Source organism: Phocoena sinus, chromosome 2 (assembly GCF_008692025.1).
Source record: "Phocoena sinus isolate mPhoSin1 chromosome 2, mPhoSin1.pri, whole genome shotgun sequence".
Classification (NCBI taxonomy): domain Eukaryota; kingdom Metazoa; phylum Chordata; class Mammalia; order Artiodactyla; family Phocoenidae; genus Phocoena; species Phocoena sinus.
The window spans coordinates 144,645,011-144,662,603 of NC_045764.1; the positions used below are offsets into that span (position 1 = coordinate 144,645,011).

The following is a 17,593-nucleotide window of genomic DNA, read 5'->3' on the forward strand; positions in this document are numbered from 1 at the left end:
GCTGGAATCCTGTCTTCGGCACTTATGAGCTGCCTAACTCAAAGGGCTGTTCTGAGGAATAACGTCTGTTGGTTGTCATTTCCATCATCATCATTACTGTGGGAACCCTGAAAGGCCTCCCCCCACCCCAATCCTGTAGGACTTTCCACCATTTTAGATCAATTCCTCTTTTCTGAGAGTCTCATATTAAAATGCAAACACCAGAAAGGGTAACACTGGAAGGTTTAAACCAGCTATGCTTTAGAGCTGAAGAGAATCAGCTGACAACTTATTTGCTCAGAGCAAAATAGGTACCTTAGTGGAGGGATGTAAAAGAAGGGCAAGAGGGTCTGTAAGGGGAGGCCAGTGAGCTCCAAGAGCCATCTTCTCCCCCCTTGTTTTATTTAGAGTACCTAGGCCTCTGGATTTTCGCTTGTACACTGGGAGAAACCTTCACATACAGCATGGGGATAAAGTGAGGAACAGTGAAAAAAATGCCCATCAGTCATTTTAGGAGCCCACGCATGCAAAAAAGCACTGGACTGGGCCCTATGGGATGGAAGGGTATGGAATCAGAGGAAATGCCCCTGATCTGTGCAATCCCATCAAGAATTCAGAACATACATCTAGGAAATAAATTGAGGTAGAAACAGATGACAGTCTTTTTCGTTGTTGTTGTACGTCTTAATGGTGGAAGTTTAATTAATGGTCTACGCTATGATTGTGTGTCTGTTTTCTTTTTCTTTTTTTTAATTTTTGTGTATTTTTTGTACAACTTTTAAAGTTTACTATCCATTTGCAGTTATTATAAAATATTGGCTATATTTCCCACCACATATTGGCTATATTTTCCTATCGTACAGTACATCCTTGAGCCTATCTTACACCCAATAGTTTATACCTCCCCTCCCCCCACCCCTCTGAGCCCCCCCCGCCCCGTGGTAACTACTAGTTTGTTCTCTATATCTGTGTGTCTCAGATGGCAGTCTTTTAAAAAGTGCAAATTCACACAGCGCAAATTGAATCCTCCTGACCCATAGTAGGTACTCAGTAGATGTTTGCTGATGGATGGATGGATGGACTGAATGAGTGCCCAAGAATGTAGGGCTCACAGTTGAAGGTCAAAGTGAAAAAAAACCAAAGGCCTAAAGGCTTCCTTGTATTATCTTCTGCCACCAGAATGTCAGCTCCATGAGAGCAAGGACCTCATCTGTCTTGCGCCCCGCTATGTCCCCTGCACCTAGAACGGTGCCTAGCACAAGGGAGATTGCCCAGTAAATGTTTATGGGTTGAACAGGTACATGCGTAGCTGGGTGGATGGTACAAATAATGGAAATTACTTCCAGACAGTAGTGGGATTTGGGACCCAACACTTAGTACATATTAGGTATACCTTAAATGTTCCTCGGATAATTTAAAAATATTGATGAACATGTTCCTTGCAAGGATAGGTGAAGAGAGGAGTAAGTGTATCCATTAGGATGTAGCTACAGTCGAGCTTGTCTGATATGAAGGAAACATTCAAGAAAAAACAATCTGGCTATTTGCAGGAAGTGTGATTATGGCTCACAATACCACACACCTGTCTTGTGGAGTTCTAGGGTTTTCGGAGCCGCATGGGTCTGTACTCATTCTTACCCAACTACATATTTCCGTGAACCCTCAGAGGGTTCCAAAGCTAGCTACACACACTGCACACATGGCTGAGTAGGATAAAAAATTTTTCACTAAGGCTCCGGGATTTTATTAAGCAGCCAGGCCCTCCCTGCAGGGCTTATGTATTGAAGAAGACAGAAGGACACCTGACAACAGCACAAGTCAGGCAGTGATTAGAACACCCCAGCTTTATAGGTTGACAGCATCTAAAACAGAATAGCCTAAGGTATCTGCTAGGGAGGGTTGTTTGCTTCATAAGAGGGTAATTTACTGTTTGAAAGGCACAAGGGCATGGGGTACTCATTCAAGTCTAAAAAAGGGAAGGGTCAATATGTATTCCCAAAGATAGGTGGCAAGCATCACTTTTTTTTTCTGAAATCTCTTGGGCTAAAAAGCTAATTTACACTTCCCCTCTATACTATGTTACACTATAGAATCTCCAGGTCAGAAAACTCATATTAAAAGCAATATGCGGGGCTTCCCTGGTGGTGCAGTGGTTGAGAGTCCGCCTGCCGATGCAGGGGACACGGGTTCGTGCCCCGGTCCGGGAAGATCCCACATGCCGCGGAGCAGCTAGGCCCGTGAGCCATGGCCGCTGAGGCTGCGCGTCCAGAGCCTGTGCTCCGCAACGGGAGAGGCCACAACAGTGAGAGGCCCGCGTACCGCCAAAAAAAAAAAAAAGCAATATACACCTTCACCCCAGGCCTCTTACCAGCATGTTTGCATTGAAGTGTTTGTGGTCATGGGTTGCTTTGGGCGTCTAACCACCTTGATGGTTCTCCCCTAGTTGTTCTCTTGTTTGTCATTTCCCTGTGGGAATTTGGGCTCCAATCCAAACACCAGCATGGTTTGCTGAATGAGAAGAGCAGGACCTTGCTCTAGATACTTCCCTTGTTCTAGATACTGTGTCTCCATTGATATAACCTGGGATCACACTAGATTTTTGCAAACCACATCTCACAGCCAACTGGTATTGAACTGTAGTAAACCAACACCTAATTCATTTTCTGAATGTTAAATCTCATCTTCCCCATTCTGTAACCAATAGTTGGTCCTCTATTCTTAAGGCCAAGGCCTTACATGTATTTCAATAAAATTGTGTCCTAAAAGATTTGTAGGATTTGTCCCAACACTGTAACCAAATTCAGATTTGTTTTCATATAATGTTTGTCTAATCTAATATAGTAACTCTTCTCCTAAAGTTTTTTGTCTTCTGTTACCATATTCAGCATCCCATCAATTGGTATAGTCACATGAGCCACAAGTCCAAATGTCACGTTTTCAATGAGGTCTTCTCTTACTACCCTATTTTAAATTGACCCCCTCTTTTGATCCAGTATACTTCCTATACTCTTTCTCTGTTATTTTTCCTCCATAGCACATATAATCATCTAATATGCCATATATTTCACTACTTATTCATTTTGTATATTATCTTTTGCCTCCTTTAGAATGTAAGCTCTATTAAGGTAGCAATTTTTGCCAGTTCTCTTCCCTGCTGGATCCCAGATGTGTTGTATAGATTGAATATAACAGTTGAGTACATCAGTGTCCTGATTCAGGTCAGTAAAAATGTTTAATTTGATAGGACTAAGGAGAGAATCAAGTACATTCTACTAGAGGTTGTTACCCCTCACCAGATTGCTATTGATCTTTTGGTCGCTTTCAAATCCACTTAATGGTGTTAGCATCCAGCCCAACTTGTTTTTACTTTATCTAGGAGGCTACTGAGAATTTGTTACATTTTTTGCTGAAAATCAAGTAGTTCGTGCCAGTGGTAGCCCTCCGATCTATCAATCTGGAAGTTCTTTGCCAAAAAAGGAAGTGGGATTCATCTGACGTAACTGATCACTTCCTCTTTCTAACTGCATGCAATCATCCTTTGGATAACCCATTTTAAACCCTGCTTGGGAGGGACAGGGCATTAATCAATGACCTGTCCAAACCCCTTGACTTCCTGGAAGGGAGGTACTTCCAGGTGTGAGGTCCCTTCATGTGAGGTCCTTCTGGCTGGGGCTCTGGGCCTGTTCACAGAGTGGGCATGAGCTCCCTGGGGGAGGAAGCTGTCAGATGATGGAGGTAGCACCACTGAGCTGAAAGGCTTAGGCTCAGATGTCATTTAGTGGTTGCATTGGAATATCACATCCTTTTGTCTGAGTCTCAGATTCTGTAGTCTATAAAATAAATTTTCAAAAATATAGTATGATACTTTATTGAATACCCTTTTGGTTCCATGTCCAATTTTTTCATGCAGGCAGTAAAGATCTGAGGTTTGGGATATGTTTATTTCTATTGCTCTTTGAACTAAAGGATTTCTATTTCTCTTCTCCATCTCCTTTTTTCCCATTCTTCGTGACACACCTGTGGTTTAGGCTCTTGTCATCTCATGCCTGAATTATTACAGTAGCTTCCTAACTAACTCCAGGATTCCTGTCTCTTTCTTCTCCATCTTCGACTCTTCAGTCAGGCTAATTTCCTGAACCTGGCTATTCAAAATGTGGTCTATGGACCACAGCATCAGCATCTCCTAGGATCTTGCTAGAAAGACAGACTCTCAAGCCACGCTCAAAACCTACTGAGTCAGAATCTGCATGTCAACAGGACCTGCAGGTGATTCGAACCAACATTAAAGCTTGAGAAACACTGTCCTCTCTTCCACCATGCCATTCCCCTACCAAGGGGCATCCATAAACTCACACTGAGCCATCCCTAAACTACCTCTGAGAAAAGTTTTACCGTAATTTTCAGGTGAGATGTTTTTGATGTGAAGATGTAAATGCCCACCTATACCATCTACTCATTGGTTCTGAGAATGATGAGCAAGTTTACCTAGGTAACTTTAGAGCAGTTATAAAAGTTGAGATTCACCTTGAGTTGAATTCTTCTAGTAAAAGCAAAGTATATTGGTTTTTGGTGAGTAAAAGTTAAGTGGTACTTGGGAAACATGTGGTGAGTTGGTTGGAAACGTTCAAACTAAGGTTCTTAGTTTGACACAAGCATTTTATATACTTAATTTAATCCTCAAAATAATCTCATTTAGGTGGGTGTTGTTATCCCCATTTTACCTATAAGGAAACTGAGACTCAAAAAGGTGAGGTTGTCCAGAGCCTCAGTACTGGGTAGAATTCAGGCTACACCATAGTAACAGACATCCGAAATACGGTGGTTCAGACAAGTGGCTCTGTACTGAGCTGGACAGGTGACCCCAGGTGGTATGCTTTGCCGATTCATCAGGTCACCCAGCTTCCTTCTCCCATACCGCTTCATCATCCCCCAGGATGTGGCTGAAGCTGGTTCCTACCCTTGGGAAGAGGGAAAGGGAAAGTGAAGAGCCCATAATTTTCTTATAATCCAGAAGTTCTACCTGTTACTGTACTCACATTCCGTTAGTCAAAACTTAGCCACATCTAGTTGCAAAAGAGGCAGAAAAATGTTGAAACCTGGAGAGTTGTTAACTAACCAGAAAAGGGTGGCGACTGGGGGAGATCACAGGCGCTGCCATAGGCACTGAGTTGATTAGTGGGAGAACATAGATTCAAACTCCATGACTTCAACCTGCGGTCTTTCTAGCATTCTTTTCCACCATTTCTCATAGTTGACAGTCAGTAAATGTTTGTTGAATTGAGATAGATTGAGACAGTACATGTAAGCCTTTTGGTTATTTGAAATTATTTCTTCCTTCTCCCTTGCCTCCCTGATTACCTAAGTGGCTCTGTGCCAAGCTATCACTATTTTTTTATGATGTTAATTTGTAAAACGGAAAGTGGACATTCATCTTCCTTCAGGAGAAATGTTATAATGCAATAATCTGCCGGTTCTTAGAGGTTCTGTGGAATCATGTCAAGTGTGATAATGGGTGTTAATGATAGTCATTTTTTTAACAACCAGATGACCATCCCCTTTAAAGTGGGTGTTCTCAGGAGAACGCCATTGCTCAAAATATTTTTGATATTTTATGTCGGCTGATGTAGCAGTAAACTCTCACCGCAATAATACTTCGTGACAACATCATCAAAATCACAGTCACGCATACAGTCATAAGCATTTAACCAATGCGTATGTGGGTCTCCTGGGGGTAGGCTATTTAGACTGGGCCTGGCTGGCCAGCTCTGGGTCCGGTGTCTCTCATTCTCCTCATGAGATAACAGATGATCTTGAACATATTTCTCTCTGGCAGTAGCAGAAGCATAAAAGAACAAGTGAAGTTACGTGAGGCTTCTCGAGGCCTAGGCTAAGAGTTGGCACAATCTGTTATTCAAAGCAAGTCGTGTGGCCAAACCCACAGTCCAGGGCCATGGGAAATACTCTACACCTCATGTAAAAGGGAATGTAGTCACATGGCTAAGGGTGTGAATACAGACTGGGTGAAGATTTGGGGCCAACAAAGCAACCTATCATGGCTCTGCCTTTACCAAGTTATTTTGAATACTTGCAGTGATGTTAAACCTTTATCTTTTAGGGGTAGATTTTATTTTATTCTTTTAGTAAAATAGCTAAATTTATGAATGAAATGAGACAATCAGGCTAAATTTATCTTTGGGCAGAAAGGTGGCTGTTTAGGCATGCGATAGCGTAATGAAACTTACGTCTAGAAGTGGTTCAAGAATATGGCATTCGGTGGTAGAATAGTTGGAACTGACGTACAGCCTTCCAAGGTGGTCAGTTGACTGAAGGAATAATACTCACTTGTTTCTGAAATAATTTCACAATAAACAAACCTCACAGTTTATAGTCACATGTTCCCACTGTGTTTCAAAGTGGGAATAGGAACGAATAGAGGCTCATCTCTAGTTCCTTTGACTAAAATCCTGAGCAAACGCGCTTTCTGTGCAGATTGTCATTGCCAAGTCCCCTCTGGCGACCTTCACCACATTTGTCTACACCATCGAGAAGGAAGGCCTGGTTCTTCAAGGTAAGATTCTCAGATTAAGCCATTTCTTCAGGCTGAATATGCTCAGTGCTGCCCATCGCGGGTGATAATTACTGCTGTGCCCCTGATAGAAGCTCCTTCGGGGATGGAATCAAAGGCCAAGATGAATTGACCAGTGATGTTTATCCTGATAAGATAAGAGAGACTGGCAGTTGTGGTAAGAATCTGACAGAGGTTACGGAGAACTATAGAATCTCCTAACAGACAACCCAAGAATGAGGGACAAACCGAGTAGGCTAGGAACTGCAACCACCCCAGTCCTCTTCGCAGATTCCACGGGGTGAGGGACCAGGAGGTAGGTCTCTGACACCAGCGTGGAGGGCCCAGTCCTGCCTCAGAGCCTTCTCACTTAGCGGGTGGAAGAACGTCATGGCTTCATGAGCGCTACTTCCTCGGCCCCCTTCTGGTTACTCTACTTCCTCCCACTGTGCTCAAGTCCCGACTGGGGACCAGGCCTTGCAGACCTGCACTTTGTGACACGGGTCTGAGTTCTGGCTCGTGGTAGAGGCCCCCCAAGGCCACAACCTAGAACTAATTCAACAAACAGGGGGAGAAGTGGATTGAGGGGCATCATTCTCAGATGCTGGGTCCTCGGGTGGTTAGGAAAGGCATCCAATGGCAGGTCTGCAGAAAACAGTGAACAGGAGGCGGTAAATTCAAACCCCATTGAACTTAGCGCACAGGGTCAGATGTCCCAGACAGCTTTGTAGATTAAGAAGGGTCCCCACAGAAGTGCTCAGGATACACGTCTGTCCCCCGCTGTCAGGCAGGAGGCCCTACCCCCGGAGATGCGTAGGTGCCCATCTAGCCGGAACCACAGAGGAGCGTATTGTCATTTTTGTCCATGGGAGGAATAGCTGCCCTTTAGGATTTTGTAAGCTGAGTATTTTTCCCAAGTCTGTGAAACAGGGTAAGTCCTTACAATACACCCACGGAGACACATTGCATTGTAAAGATCTAGCAGGGCTTTTGTGGGGCAGGCTAGACGGTTCATGCTTCTGACTGAGGAACAGGCTGCAGCCTTCCTTTCCCTCTCCTTCTAAAACATCCACTTCTTAATGGACCCAGAAAGCAGCATGTTTGTTTGGTGCAGCTGAGCTCCTCCACAGCAGGGACTCGGGTCCAGGGAAATTTGGAGTAAGAACTACTGACCTTTGACTCTTAGCCTTTGACTTATGCTATCTAAGTTCCTTGGTAAATATTTTTTTTACAATTGCAAATATTGTTTTCTGACAAAGAAGCAGAGATTTTAAGACCAGATTAAGCAAAGCAAACAGCAGGCCCCTTTGTTACAGACTCTCTAAGGGTGTAAGTAATAAGCAATCAGAAAGCTGGACTGGTGTTTACCCAGTGCACAGTGTGCCCTTTGGCTCTCCATTTTTAGAGCGTTTCTTAAAAGATTAGAAGTCTAGTAAATAGCAATTTTAGATGAAGATTTCAAGAAGTTCTATGGAAGATTACAAGATAATTTCACGAGGAAAAGGGCCAGTTCTGCCCAGATGGCTTGTAGGAGGGCCTTGATATGGTGCCTGTATCTTGATCACTTGGCATTTTGGTAGATAACATTTGAAAGCATGGTCTTATTTGGATAACTTTTGGATAATATTGGTGGGAACAAGATACATAGAATTGCCTCTCTGACTCTCATTGCTAAGATCATGATTTTGACAGGAAGGAGGAAATTGTTTAGGGGAAGTATTTAGAAACTGGAACTACAATGAACTGGTAGGGGTTGAGAAACTACAAAGAAAGACTATTAGACATAGTTGGAAAACGGGAGAAAGTGGATTACTAAAGGAGGCTGACCTGGAGCTGGGTGTCCAGGAAAGAGAAACATTCAGGAAAGTGTCTGATGATGCAAGAATCCCAACCAGTAAATAAAAATGTCTGGGAGATTTCAGAGCCTCACCTATTTGCTTTTGAAACTACGCCTTCCTCTCTGAGGTTTTTTGGAGGTGGCAGAACTCTCTGCCCCTGTCAGCAATGCCACTTAATGCAAACCTCTGGGCATTCCCTCCCCTCTGGCTATGTGCTCCCAAGGCTTTGGGGAAACAAAAAGGAGCTCTGATCCTCAGAAAAATGGGGATCCCTCCTGTATTAGAGAGACCACCTTGGATTTCCATTCCAGCTCTGGTAGGTTCCTGAGAAAATCTCTAGCATCCTAGTTGTGTCGGCTTGAAAAAGACAATGTTGACCTTGACTCAGTGCTTTGCAAAACTGTTTTGCAACCCATTGGTGGGTCATGAAACAAAATTAAGGAATCATAACCAGCATTAAAAGAAAAAAAAAGAAATAGAGAATGGAAAATAACATACACATATTGTACTGTTTCATGAAATATTTCTTGTGTGATTGTGTGTGTGTACATGCTTGACGAATTGATGTACAGAGGTTGCAGTGCAGAATGTTTTTCTTGCTTGGATTGCAGTCATCGGCCTGGGCGATCTCTAAAGGCCTTCCCACTTCACCTTTATCTGATTCTCCAAGGAGATGGTGTACTTATCATTCACTTAGCTCTGTAGAGTTCTACCCTTGAGATCTCCACAAACCAGAACATAAAAGCTTATTTTTGCCCCCAGTCTTACCAGATGACTGAGCTAAAAAACACCTGCACCATTCCCCAGGTTTAAAGCAAAGAAACCTTTGATCCCTGGCTGATAAGCTTGGAAAGGTACCAGACATCAAGGCCAAGAAGCTTTTCTTGTGTGAGGGGTTGCTCTGGCACAATACTCCCGAGGTGGCATGGAGGTTGGTACCTACAGCTCCAGGAGGGGGTATGCAAGCCACGTCTGAGGGGCATAGAGACAGAGAGGGGAAGGGCTGGAAGAGGGAGGGCAGCTCCTGTGGTACCAACTAAACAGGAAACTGCTAACCCAGCCACTGTGGCTCAACATTCCGTCTTTGTGATGGAGCTGGCCTGAAGTGGCAGTAAAGAATAATCCAAACGGGCTACCCTGGTTTTTTGGGTGGGGAGCAGGGCTGTTAGTGAGTGTGGGAATGATTGCTGGGTGCCTTTCATCCCCTTAGCAAGACCCAAGATTCCTACCAGCCTGCTAACCAGGTGGTTTTTTTTTTTTTTTTTTTTTTTTAACCATCTTTATTGGAGTATAATTGCTTTACAGGGGAGACGCAAGAGGGAAGAGATATGGGAACCAGGAGGTTTTATACTACCTGAAGGGCTCCTGAGCGCGGGAGCAGAGGGAGGGAATAAAAGGTGAGGGCAACATTCGATTTACCGGCTCCACAGGCCATTCCCCTCCCCGGTTCTCAAGGATTAGGATGCTGAGAACAGCCGACAACTGGGGGCCTTACAGCCTTCCCGCCCCTTTGTTCACTGGGATGGGAGGGACAATAAAACGGCAGGCTGGAGAGACTGAGGGGCTTGGTATAGAGATTTCTCAGGCTGCTTTTTAAACACTTGAAGGAGCCGGTCCATGCTATTGTTGTAGTAAAATAGAAAGCGGAACTATTCTCCTTTTGCAAGAAAAAAAAGAGAAAAGGAAAAGAAAGAAAACCCACCCTCCAGCATCTTCAGGAGGCCGCCTGGCTCAGGCTATTACCATGGTAATACCGTGCTGTTTGCATCTTCTTTGTCTGTCCTCACACTGGTCCGGGATCCTGGTCTCTTCTGGTTGGGCCCCAGACCCTGGAAACACTTGGGCCCCAAAGGAGAGGGATCTCACAGCCCCCAACTTCCTGATGGTTCAGACTCTGAGAGGGGCCAGGTCCCAGCAGAGGGAAAGTTCAGCTATTTTGTGCAGCTGAAGTGGGAATGGTGGAGGGGGTCGGGGAAGATCCCTTTAATCCATTTTTCCTTTTGTTCCCAGAGTTCACCATGAAATCCCGCTGTTCACTGAGTGGGAAAGCTTAGAGGCTTGACCAGCCCAGAGAGAGGCTAAGGGGTGCCAGGACCTAGTGGAGAGGAAAAAGCAGGACTTGGCTTTGGGAATTGGCTTGCATGGAGTGGGTCCACAGAACCACATGGCTACAGAAGGGAAGGGGGCGTTTACAGTGAACTCCAGCTTGACCCACATCTGTTCTGGTCATGTCCTTTGCTTCCCCAGCAAGCCCCAAATGTTGTGCCACCCAGAACACAGCTGGGGTCCCTGGACCTCTTTGTCAAGGCCAGGAATAAAGATTCTGTACTTGAAAGCAGCCAGGCTGTTGCTGATGCTACAGGAAGCGAAGGGAAAACCCAGGACCTGGGTCTCCCGGAGGCATCCTGGCTTTCATGGGGCTCCAGGCAATAAAGGCCTGCCGACTTGGCGAAGAAGGAGATGCTCTAGGAGGGGTTGGCCAGGGCAAAGGCAGAGGTGAGCTCAGGGGGGCTCCTCCTTGTGCACTTTTCCCTTGCCCTACACTCTCCTTTTCCTTAGGAATCTAGGAAGCATTTGAAAAACGAAAACCAACTTGTTTTTTGGGGTTTTTTTTGTTTTTAATTCAATTATTTAGTTTTGGCTGTGTTGGGTCTTCGTTTCTGTGCGCGGGCTTTCTCTAGTTGCGGCGAGCGGGGGCCACTCTTCATCGCGGTGCGCGGGCCTCTCACTGTCGCGGCCTCTCCCGTTGCGGAGCACAGGCTCCAGACGCGCAGGCTCAGTAGTTGTGGCTCACAGGCCTAGTTGCTCCGCGGCATGTGGGATCTTCCCAGACCAGGGCTCAAACCTGTGTCCCCTGCACTGGCAGGCAGATTCTCAACCACTGCACCACCAGGGAAGCCCAACCAAGTTGTTTTGAAGAGGATAGAGGACAACGGCTTAGTTTCGCAACAGGACAGAATTATGTGCTTTTATATTGTTTTAAAAAAACTAAAGATCAGGTAAGACAGGTTGAATCTGGATTCTGGTGCTACTCTTATTAGTTTAGGTTTGAATGAGCAGCATAAACCTTGGGATGGGGCTGGGGAAGCTCAGGGGTGCCCAGAGCACCCTGAGATAGGTCCAGAGAAGTCTAGAAACAAAGCTAGTTTTCTGTTTTTCCAACCAGTCCCTATACTATAACCCAGTATAGGGACTCGGAATAAACCAGAAAACAAAGAAACAATGATTTTTTTAAGAGCTGGAAAGCTATGTGCCTCATCTTTCTTGTAAAATCAAGAGTGGTTATTTGACCAGCTTTCGAAGCATGTTGGAAAGGCATTAATCTCCTCTGTTTGTTCCTTTGTCACAAAGTTGAGTTACATTCTTCCACCCCATTTTCTTAGTCACTGAGCCAACTGGATGATTCATTGAAAAATTCTTTTTCCCCAAATACCACGATCTGATTTCATCAGATTTCAGTTAGAATCAGTAACCCATCTAAATGTTTCTGCCCAGTGGACTCAAAGTGACCCAGAAGAATCTCAGTCTGTTTCCATCCAGGTATGGAGGTGTCTGCTTGGTAAATATCACCCACCCACCTGGCACAGCCTGGCATGGATTGGGGAGCCTGGCAGAGAGCCCTGGGATTCAGTGGAGCAGAGTGAACTTGCTCGCACAGGTCACAGAGGAGAGGGCAGAGCAGGCCTGTCGTATTGTCCTGAGCTGCTTCTGCCTGCCCCTCCACGAGGTGCTTCCCAGGGCAGAGAGGCAGGGCTCCCATCTGCAGAGTCTCTCCTTCTCTTTCAACATTCACTTCACATCCCCTCCCTCCATGACACCGTCCCGCACTGACCCTTTCTTTGGTCCTTTCTTTTCCTCTCACTGTTAGCCTCAAAGTGAGATTTTGTTTTCAATGTGGAAAACATATTTTAAATACTGAACATTACAGAAAATAATAAAGCAAACCCATGACTCTAACATCCAGAATTAACAAATGTTAATATTTTGTCTTTTTCTTTTCAGATTTTTCTTTAATCATAGTTGATTTACAGTGTTAGTTTCAGGTGTACAGCAAAGTGATTCAGTTATTCATATATATTCTCTTTCAGATTCTTTTTCATTATAGGTTATTATAAGATATTGAGTATAGTTCCCTATACTATACAGTAGGTCCTTGTTGTTTATCTATTTTATGTATAGCAGTGTGTATATGTTAATCCCAAACTCCTAATTTCAGATTTTTTTTTTTAATTACAGGGATAAAACCTTACAAAATTCAGAACTCCTTTGTTCCTATCCCAAGTCCATTCCTTCTCTCCCCTGCGCTCCTCCACAGAAGTAAAAGCTCTCCAGGGTTTGATGTATATCCTTCTCCCCGTTCTGAAAAACTTTTCTACATATATGTGAATCCAAACATCAGATTTGTTTTGAGTGCGTCCTAAATTTTCATAAACGGTTTATTATACATATCATTCCACAGCTTGCTTTTTTCACTTAGCATTATGTTTTTGCAACATATCTGTGTTGATACACGTAGATCATGTTCTTTCATTTTAACTGAGGTATCCATATCCACTGTATTGAATGTACCACATGTTATCCATTCCCCCACTGACAAAAATTTTGATTACTTGTTAACTTAATGAATCTTGTTGCCCATGTTTCTCGGTATGCAGGTGTGAGGGTTTCTCTAGGTATATATCAAAAAGTAGAATGGCTAGTCAGGGGATGCACATTTTTATCTTTACTATATATTTTCAAATTGTTCTCCAAAGAGGTTTACCAATTTATACTTCTTCTGGAGATAGTGGACCAATTCCTATGATTATAAATTCACCGTCATGTTTCCATGGGCAATCTTCTTGTGTTTCTTTATGGCTGCCTCTTTTATCTCCACCATTGGGGTGTAAGTTTCCATAGCTTCTAGAGGGGTCTTCTGCACAGTGCGTGTGACTTATGCATATACTTACATGATTAACTGACAGAAATTATTCTACTCCTCCTAAAGGTAACTATATACACCTCCCAGAAAGGGATCTTTTTGTTCCATTCATCACCTTCATTTTCAGATGAGGGAACTGAGTTCCAGAAAGGTGAAGTGCCTCAAAATTGGGTTTGTAGCTGTTCCCAAGTACTCAGCCGGGGCTCCTAAGATTTTTATAAAATCAGAAATGCGTTTGGGCCGCCTTGTCTTCCGTCATGGCAGCCCCTGTGACAACTTATCTCTCAGGCTTCATGAACCTCTGTTGGGATACTCTAGGCCCATCCTGAATCTTGAATCTCGAAATTCTAAGCTAAGATGGAACAGTCACATTGATACAGTGAGATCCCTCAAGAAATTTCCTAAGTATAGTTGGGTTATAAATTTGGCTGGGTGGAACCACAACCTAGATTAACAGTGGTGTACAGGTAGAGGTTGACTGCTTTCTCACATAGCACTGTGGAGGAATGCAGTCCAGAGCTGGTATGGCAGCTCGGTCCCACATGTTGGTCCAGGGGCCCCGGCTCTTAGCTTGTTGCTCCATCATACCTAGGATGTTGCCCTTGTTGTCACGGTCCAAAATAGCTCAGTATCCTGTCCTGCATCCAGGTAGCAGGAGTTGTGTGGGGTAGAGATTTGGTGGGAGGAAAGGTCAACCCCCTTCCTTTAAGGATATTAACCAGAAGTTACACACATTATTTCTGCCACTCTACCGAAATATGGAAAGAAAGACTGGAAAATGTAGTTGTTAATCTCGGTGGCCGTGTGCCCACCTAGATTTGGGGAGTTCTATTATCATGGGAGAGAAGAGGAGATGAATATTTAGTGACACATTTCTTTCAGAAGAGCCCAGTTGCAGAGATTAGGCCCCAGGGTACAACAGTACAGACCCTAGGGCGGGACTTGTTGCATAATGTTGAAATGCAACATAAATATTGCAGTTTCTCAGAGTTATCTGGAAAGCGGGGTTCCAGCCTAGTACTCAGTTTGGCTCAAATAAAACTCTCTTCTGTTCTTAAAAAAAAGAAAAAATATTATATATTTAAAATGCTATCAGGACCTTCTTTGGTAGAGTCTAGAGCAGAGGAGTAGAGTATCACAGTCAGTAATGCCACCAAAGATCAGCACCCAGAAATCTTGTTCCCCCTCCCAAGACAGAATCTCTGTCAATCAGAAACTTAGTACATGTTTTGCTCTTGTGCACTATTCAAGAAAGATACTTGAACAAGAGCCACTAGTGCTTATAGCACAAGGCAGGGTATAAATTTGGTTCCAGAGTCAGAGACTAAACACATTTTTTTTCCAAAACGTTTTCTCCTGTCTCCACTTAAAAAAACGAAAAAAAAGCAAAAAAACAAACAAACAAAAGACATGGAACAAAATGTCAGTTGCAATAAGGTTATAGAGAAAAACTTTATTCCAAGGCCTGGACTGTAGTTAGACTAGATCCACGCTCCTCTTTTAGAACCGGGAAGCCATTTGGCTATCTTTAACAATTAACAGTTAACAGTTTGCATTTGTGAAAATGCCCAGGTAATAATATCAAAAGAAGTTAAATCAATTCAAGTTGTTGATTTTCTTTGAAGACCTCTTCCAAAAGGACTTGGAGTTCTTTCTGGAATATGACTTGAGCTCCCTTTCAGTGAGTTCAGTTAAGCAGGTATTTCTCAAGCATCTATCCTTTGTAAACCATGGTGCTCTGACGAGATAGGCTGAAAAAGAAAAAAAAAGGTCCCTTGTTTTTAATAGCTCACAATCTAGTTAGCTCAAAAACAAAATATGCAATCAAAAAGAAACTGCCACACCTATTATCAAGGTTCAAACAATGGGATTTGAAAGGATAGAGGAAATAGACTCATTCCATCTAGGATGACTGAGGAAGGTTCCTGAGAGGACATGGTACTTGAACTGGATGTCAGCTCCTGAATACTGACGAAAATGGCATTCCATTGTCCCTTGACAGAAGCCAGTTTTCTTTTGCTGTTTGAGGATAGATTTGGGCACGCTGTGGAATGCTGATTAGTGCCATGTGACTGATGTTGAAACATGCTGACTAATGTGTTCTAAATGGATTGATTCAACAATAAAGGGAACGTTGAGAGTCAAGAGTTCAGATCCTGAAGTTCGTCGTGTGATGAAGTGTAAATCACTTAGCCTCGGTACTTCATTTTTTTTTTTTGTCAATTAAAATGTGCTCATGATGAGAAGCCAACAAATCACCTTGACTAGAAAGTGGTCCACAAATCTCAAGGACAACAGAAACGCTTAACGACAATTCCCAGGACAGGCTTATGCAACCTCGGGTTATTCGCCGTCCATACAGCATCAGAAGGTCCATCACATGCTGCCCCGTAGCCATGTGAGACTTCAGTTTCCTCACACATGCCATGAGAGCTGACAAATAGCGCACTGCACTCACAAAAACTGACCGATAGAGGAGCCTTTGAAAAATCTTCCTAGCTACCTACTGGGGCGCCTGTGTTTTTCGACAACAGATGTTGCCACAGGACTCAAAGCTTGCATTGCACACACAGCTTTTCCTCTCTTTTGACATCTCCCCAGCCAGACTGCTTGAGAACCTGGCCTTCCGTGTCCAGATGTTTACTGAATTCTGAAGGCCCCCCAAAGGGCCCAAGTTCTTTTGTTGCTCTCCAAATCACTTCCCACAGAGACTGACCAATGTCCTGAAGGAGCCCTTCAATAGGGAGGATAAATGGAGGCAGATGAAGACATGACCCCCTGAGGCTCGCCCACGTCCACGCTAACAAAGGGTCTGAGGCACAACCTTGTAAGGAGCATTTTGGTCAGCAGCATCCCCTCGAGAGGCCAAGTCTCCCCCCACAGGGCTGCTTTCAATGGCTCCCATCGTAGTGGAAGCCCCGAGCATTTGTTAAGGGATGGGGTGTGCTAGGTGTCGCACAAAACATCTAAATCATGCCCCCACCCCTGGTCTTTGTGAGGGCTTCCTGGCTACAGACGGCAGCTGGCTTTCTCAGGGGAAACCTTGGGGGGTAGTAGAGGAAGCTGAAGAGGGGCTCCCGCTTCTCTGGATGACCTCTTCCCACCCAGCCCAGAAAGGCTCCCCTTTTGTCTGTAGCTATCAGCAGTCAAGCCAGGGCTGTGGGGCCTTAACCCACACCTGTGCTGAGTTTCTGGGTGTCTCAGGTTTGCAAAGCCATTGGCTCCCTGGTTAATAGACAGGTATGTGTGTAAGAGGGCTGCCGTGGGAAGGAGAGGTTTATTTCGACTGCTAGTGAGAAGTTAGTGCATTTCATGACAGCAACGGTTTTTCAAACATTCTTTCTCTCCCTCTCTTTTCTTTTTTTTTTTCCTTTAGACCAACAGAGGCCATAGGGACACTATGACCTTTGTCTAGAGCTGATGGGGGCGTGATTTGTGAAATGAAACAGGACCGGGCTGCTTGGAAGAAGGAAACGGAAGCCAACATAATGGGGATTAATTAGTTGATTGCTGTTGAGATGGTAACAGATTTGCACCCCCCCCCCCCCCTCCTTACCATTGAGCCAGCCATCTCAGACCTAACAGGGAAGGTGAAGATGAAGAGGCCTTTGTTCGGGTCTCTAGATGCTTGGGGCTGTAGGCTTTGCCGCCATGGGATGGCAACAGCCATAATAATAATAATTTGCACTTATATAGCACCTTTCAACCAGGCACCTCAAAGCGGTTTAACCACATTAATTAATGAAAGCCCACAATCCCCCTGCGGAGAGGAAGAGGATGACTAACAGGATTTGTAATTACAGGAGGGAACATTTCCGAATAAAGTATATTGTCCACTAAACAAAAAGAGTAGGTGTAAAGGAATTGGGGTCTCCAAAGAGTAACTGATTGAGAAGTGAAACCATGGAAAGATGGGGGAGGCTGGGGGCGGGCATGGGCATGAGGGTCTGCTCTTTTGTCAGAGGGAGGTCGATGGGCTCAGAATTCACTGACAGGTTCGGATCCAACTGAGAAGCGGGACATGTATGGTATTAGTGGCATTTGGAAGGTCATTAGTGGTACACCTATTGTGGTGTAAATTCAAGTTTCACTGGTACATTGTGTAGAGCCCTGCAGAACAAAGAGTGAGATTCCTGCAGTATTTAATAAAGGATGAAATGATTTCTTTAGATCCAAAGCCCAAGGCTGGGCCAGTCAATTAGCAAATAAATCAATTGGTGACCCATAGGATAATTTGGTTGTTCCAAGCAGAACACCCAGCCTACCCCCTCCTTCTTCCATGAGGTTTCC

General features: G+C 44.3%; 1 protein-coding gene across 2 annotated transcripts in view; it reads left to right on the forward strand.

Annotated features, from left to right (window-relative positions):
- Positions 1-17,593, forward strand: part of RAD51B (RAD51 paralog B) — a 626,370-nt gene that overhangs the window by 608,743 nt on the left and 34 nt on the right. The window contains exons 10-11 of one of the 2 annotated variants that reach the window (XM_032623573.1): positions 6,469-6,547; positions 16,680-17,593. The exon at positions 16,680-17,593 is cut by the window's right edge and continues 34 nt beyond it. In XM_032623573.1, the coding sequence (XP_032479464.1) occupies positions 6,469-6,547; positions 16,680-16,696 (96 nt within the window). In that variant the 3' untranslated portion in view covers positions 16,697-17,593. The remainder of the gene's footprint in view (positions 1-6,468; positions 6,548-16,679) is intronic. The other variant, XM_032623574.1, reaches the window with a different exon arrangement.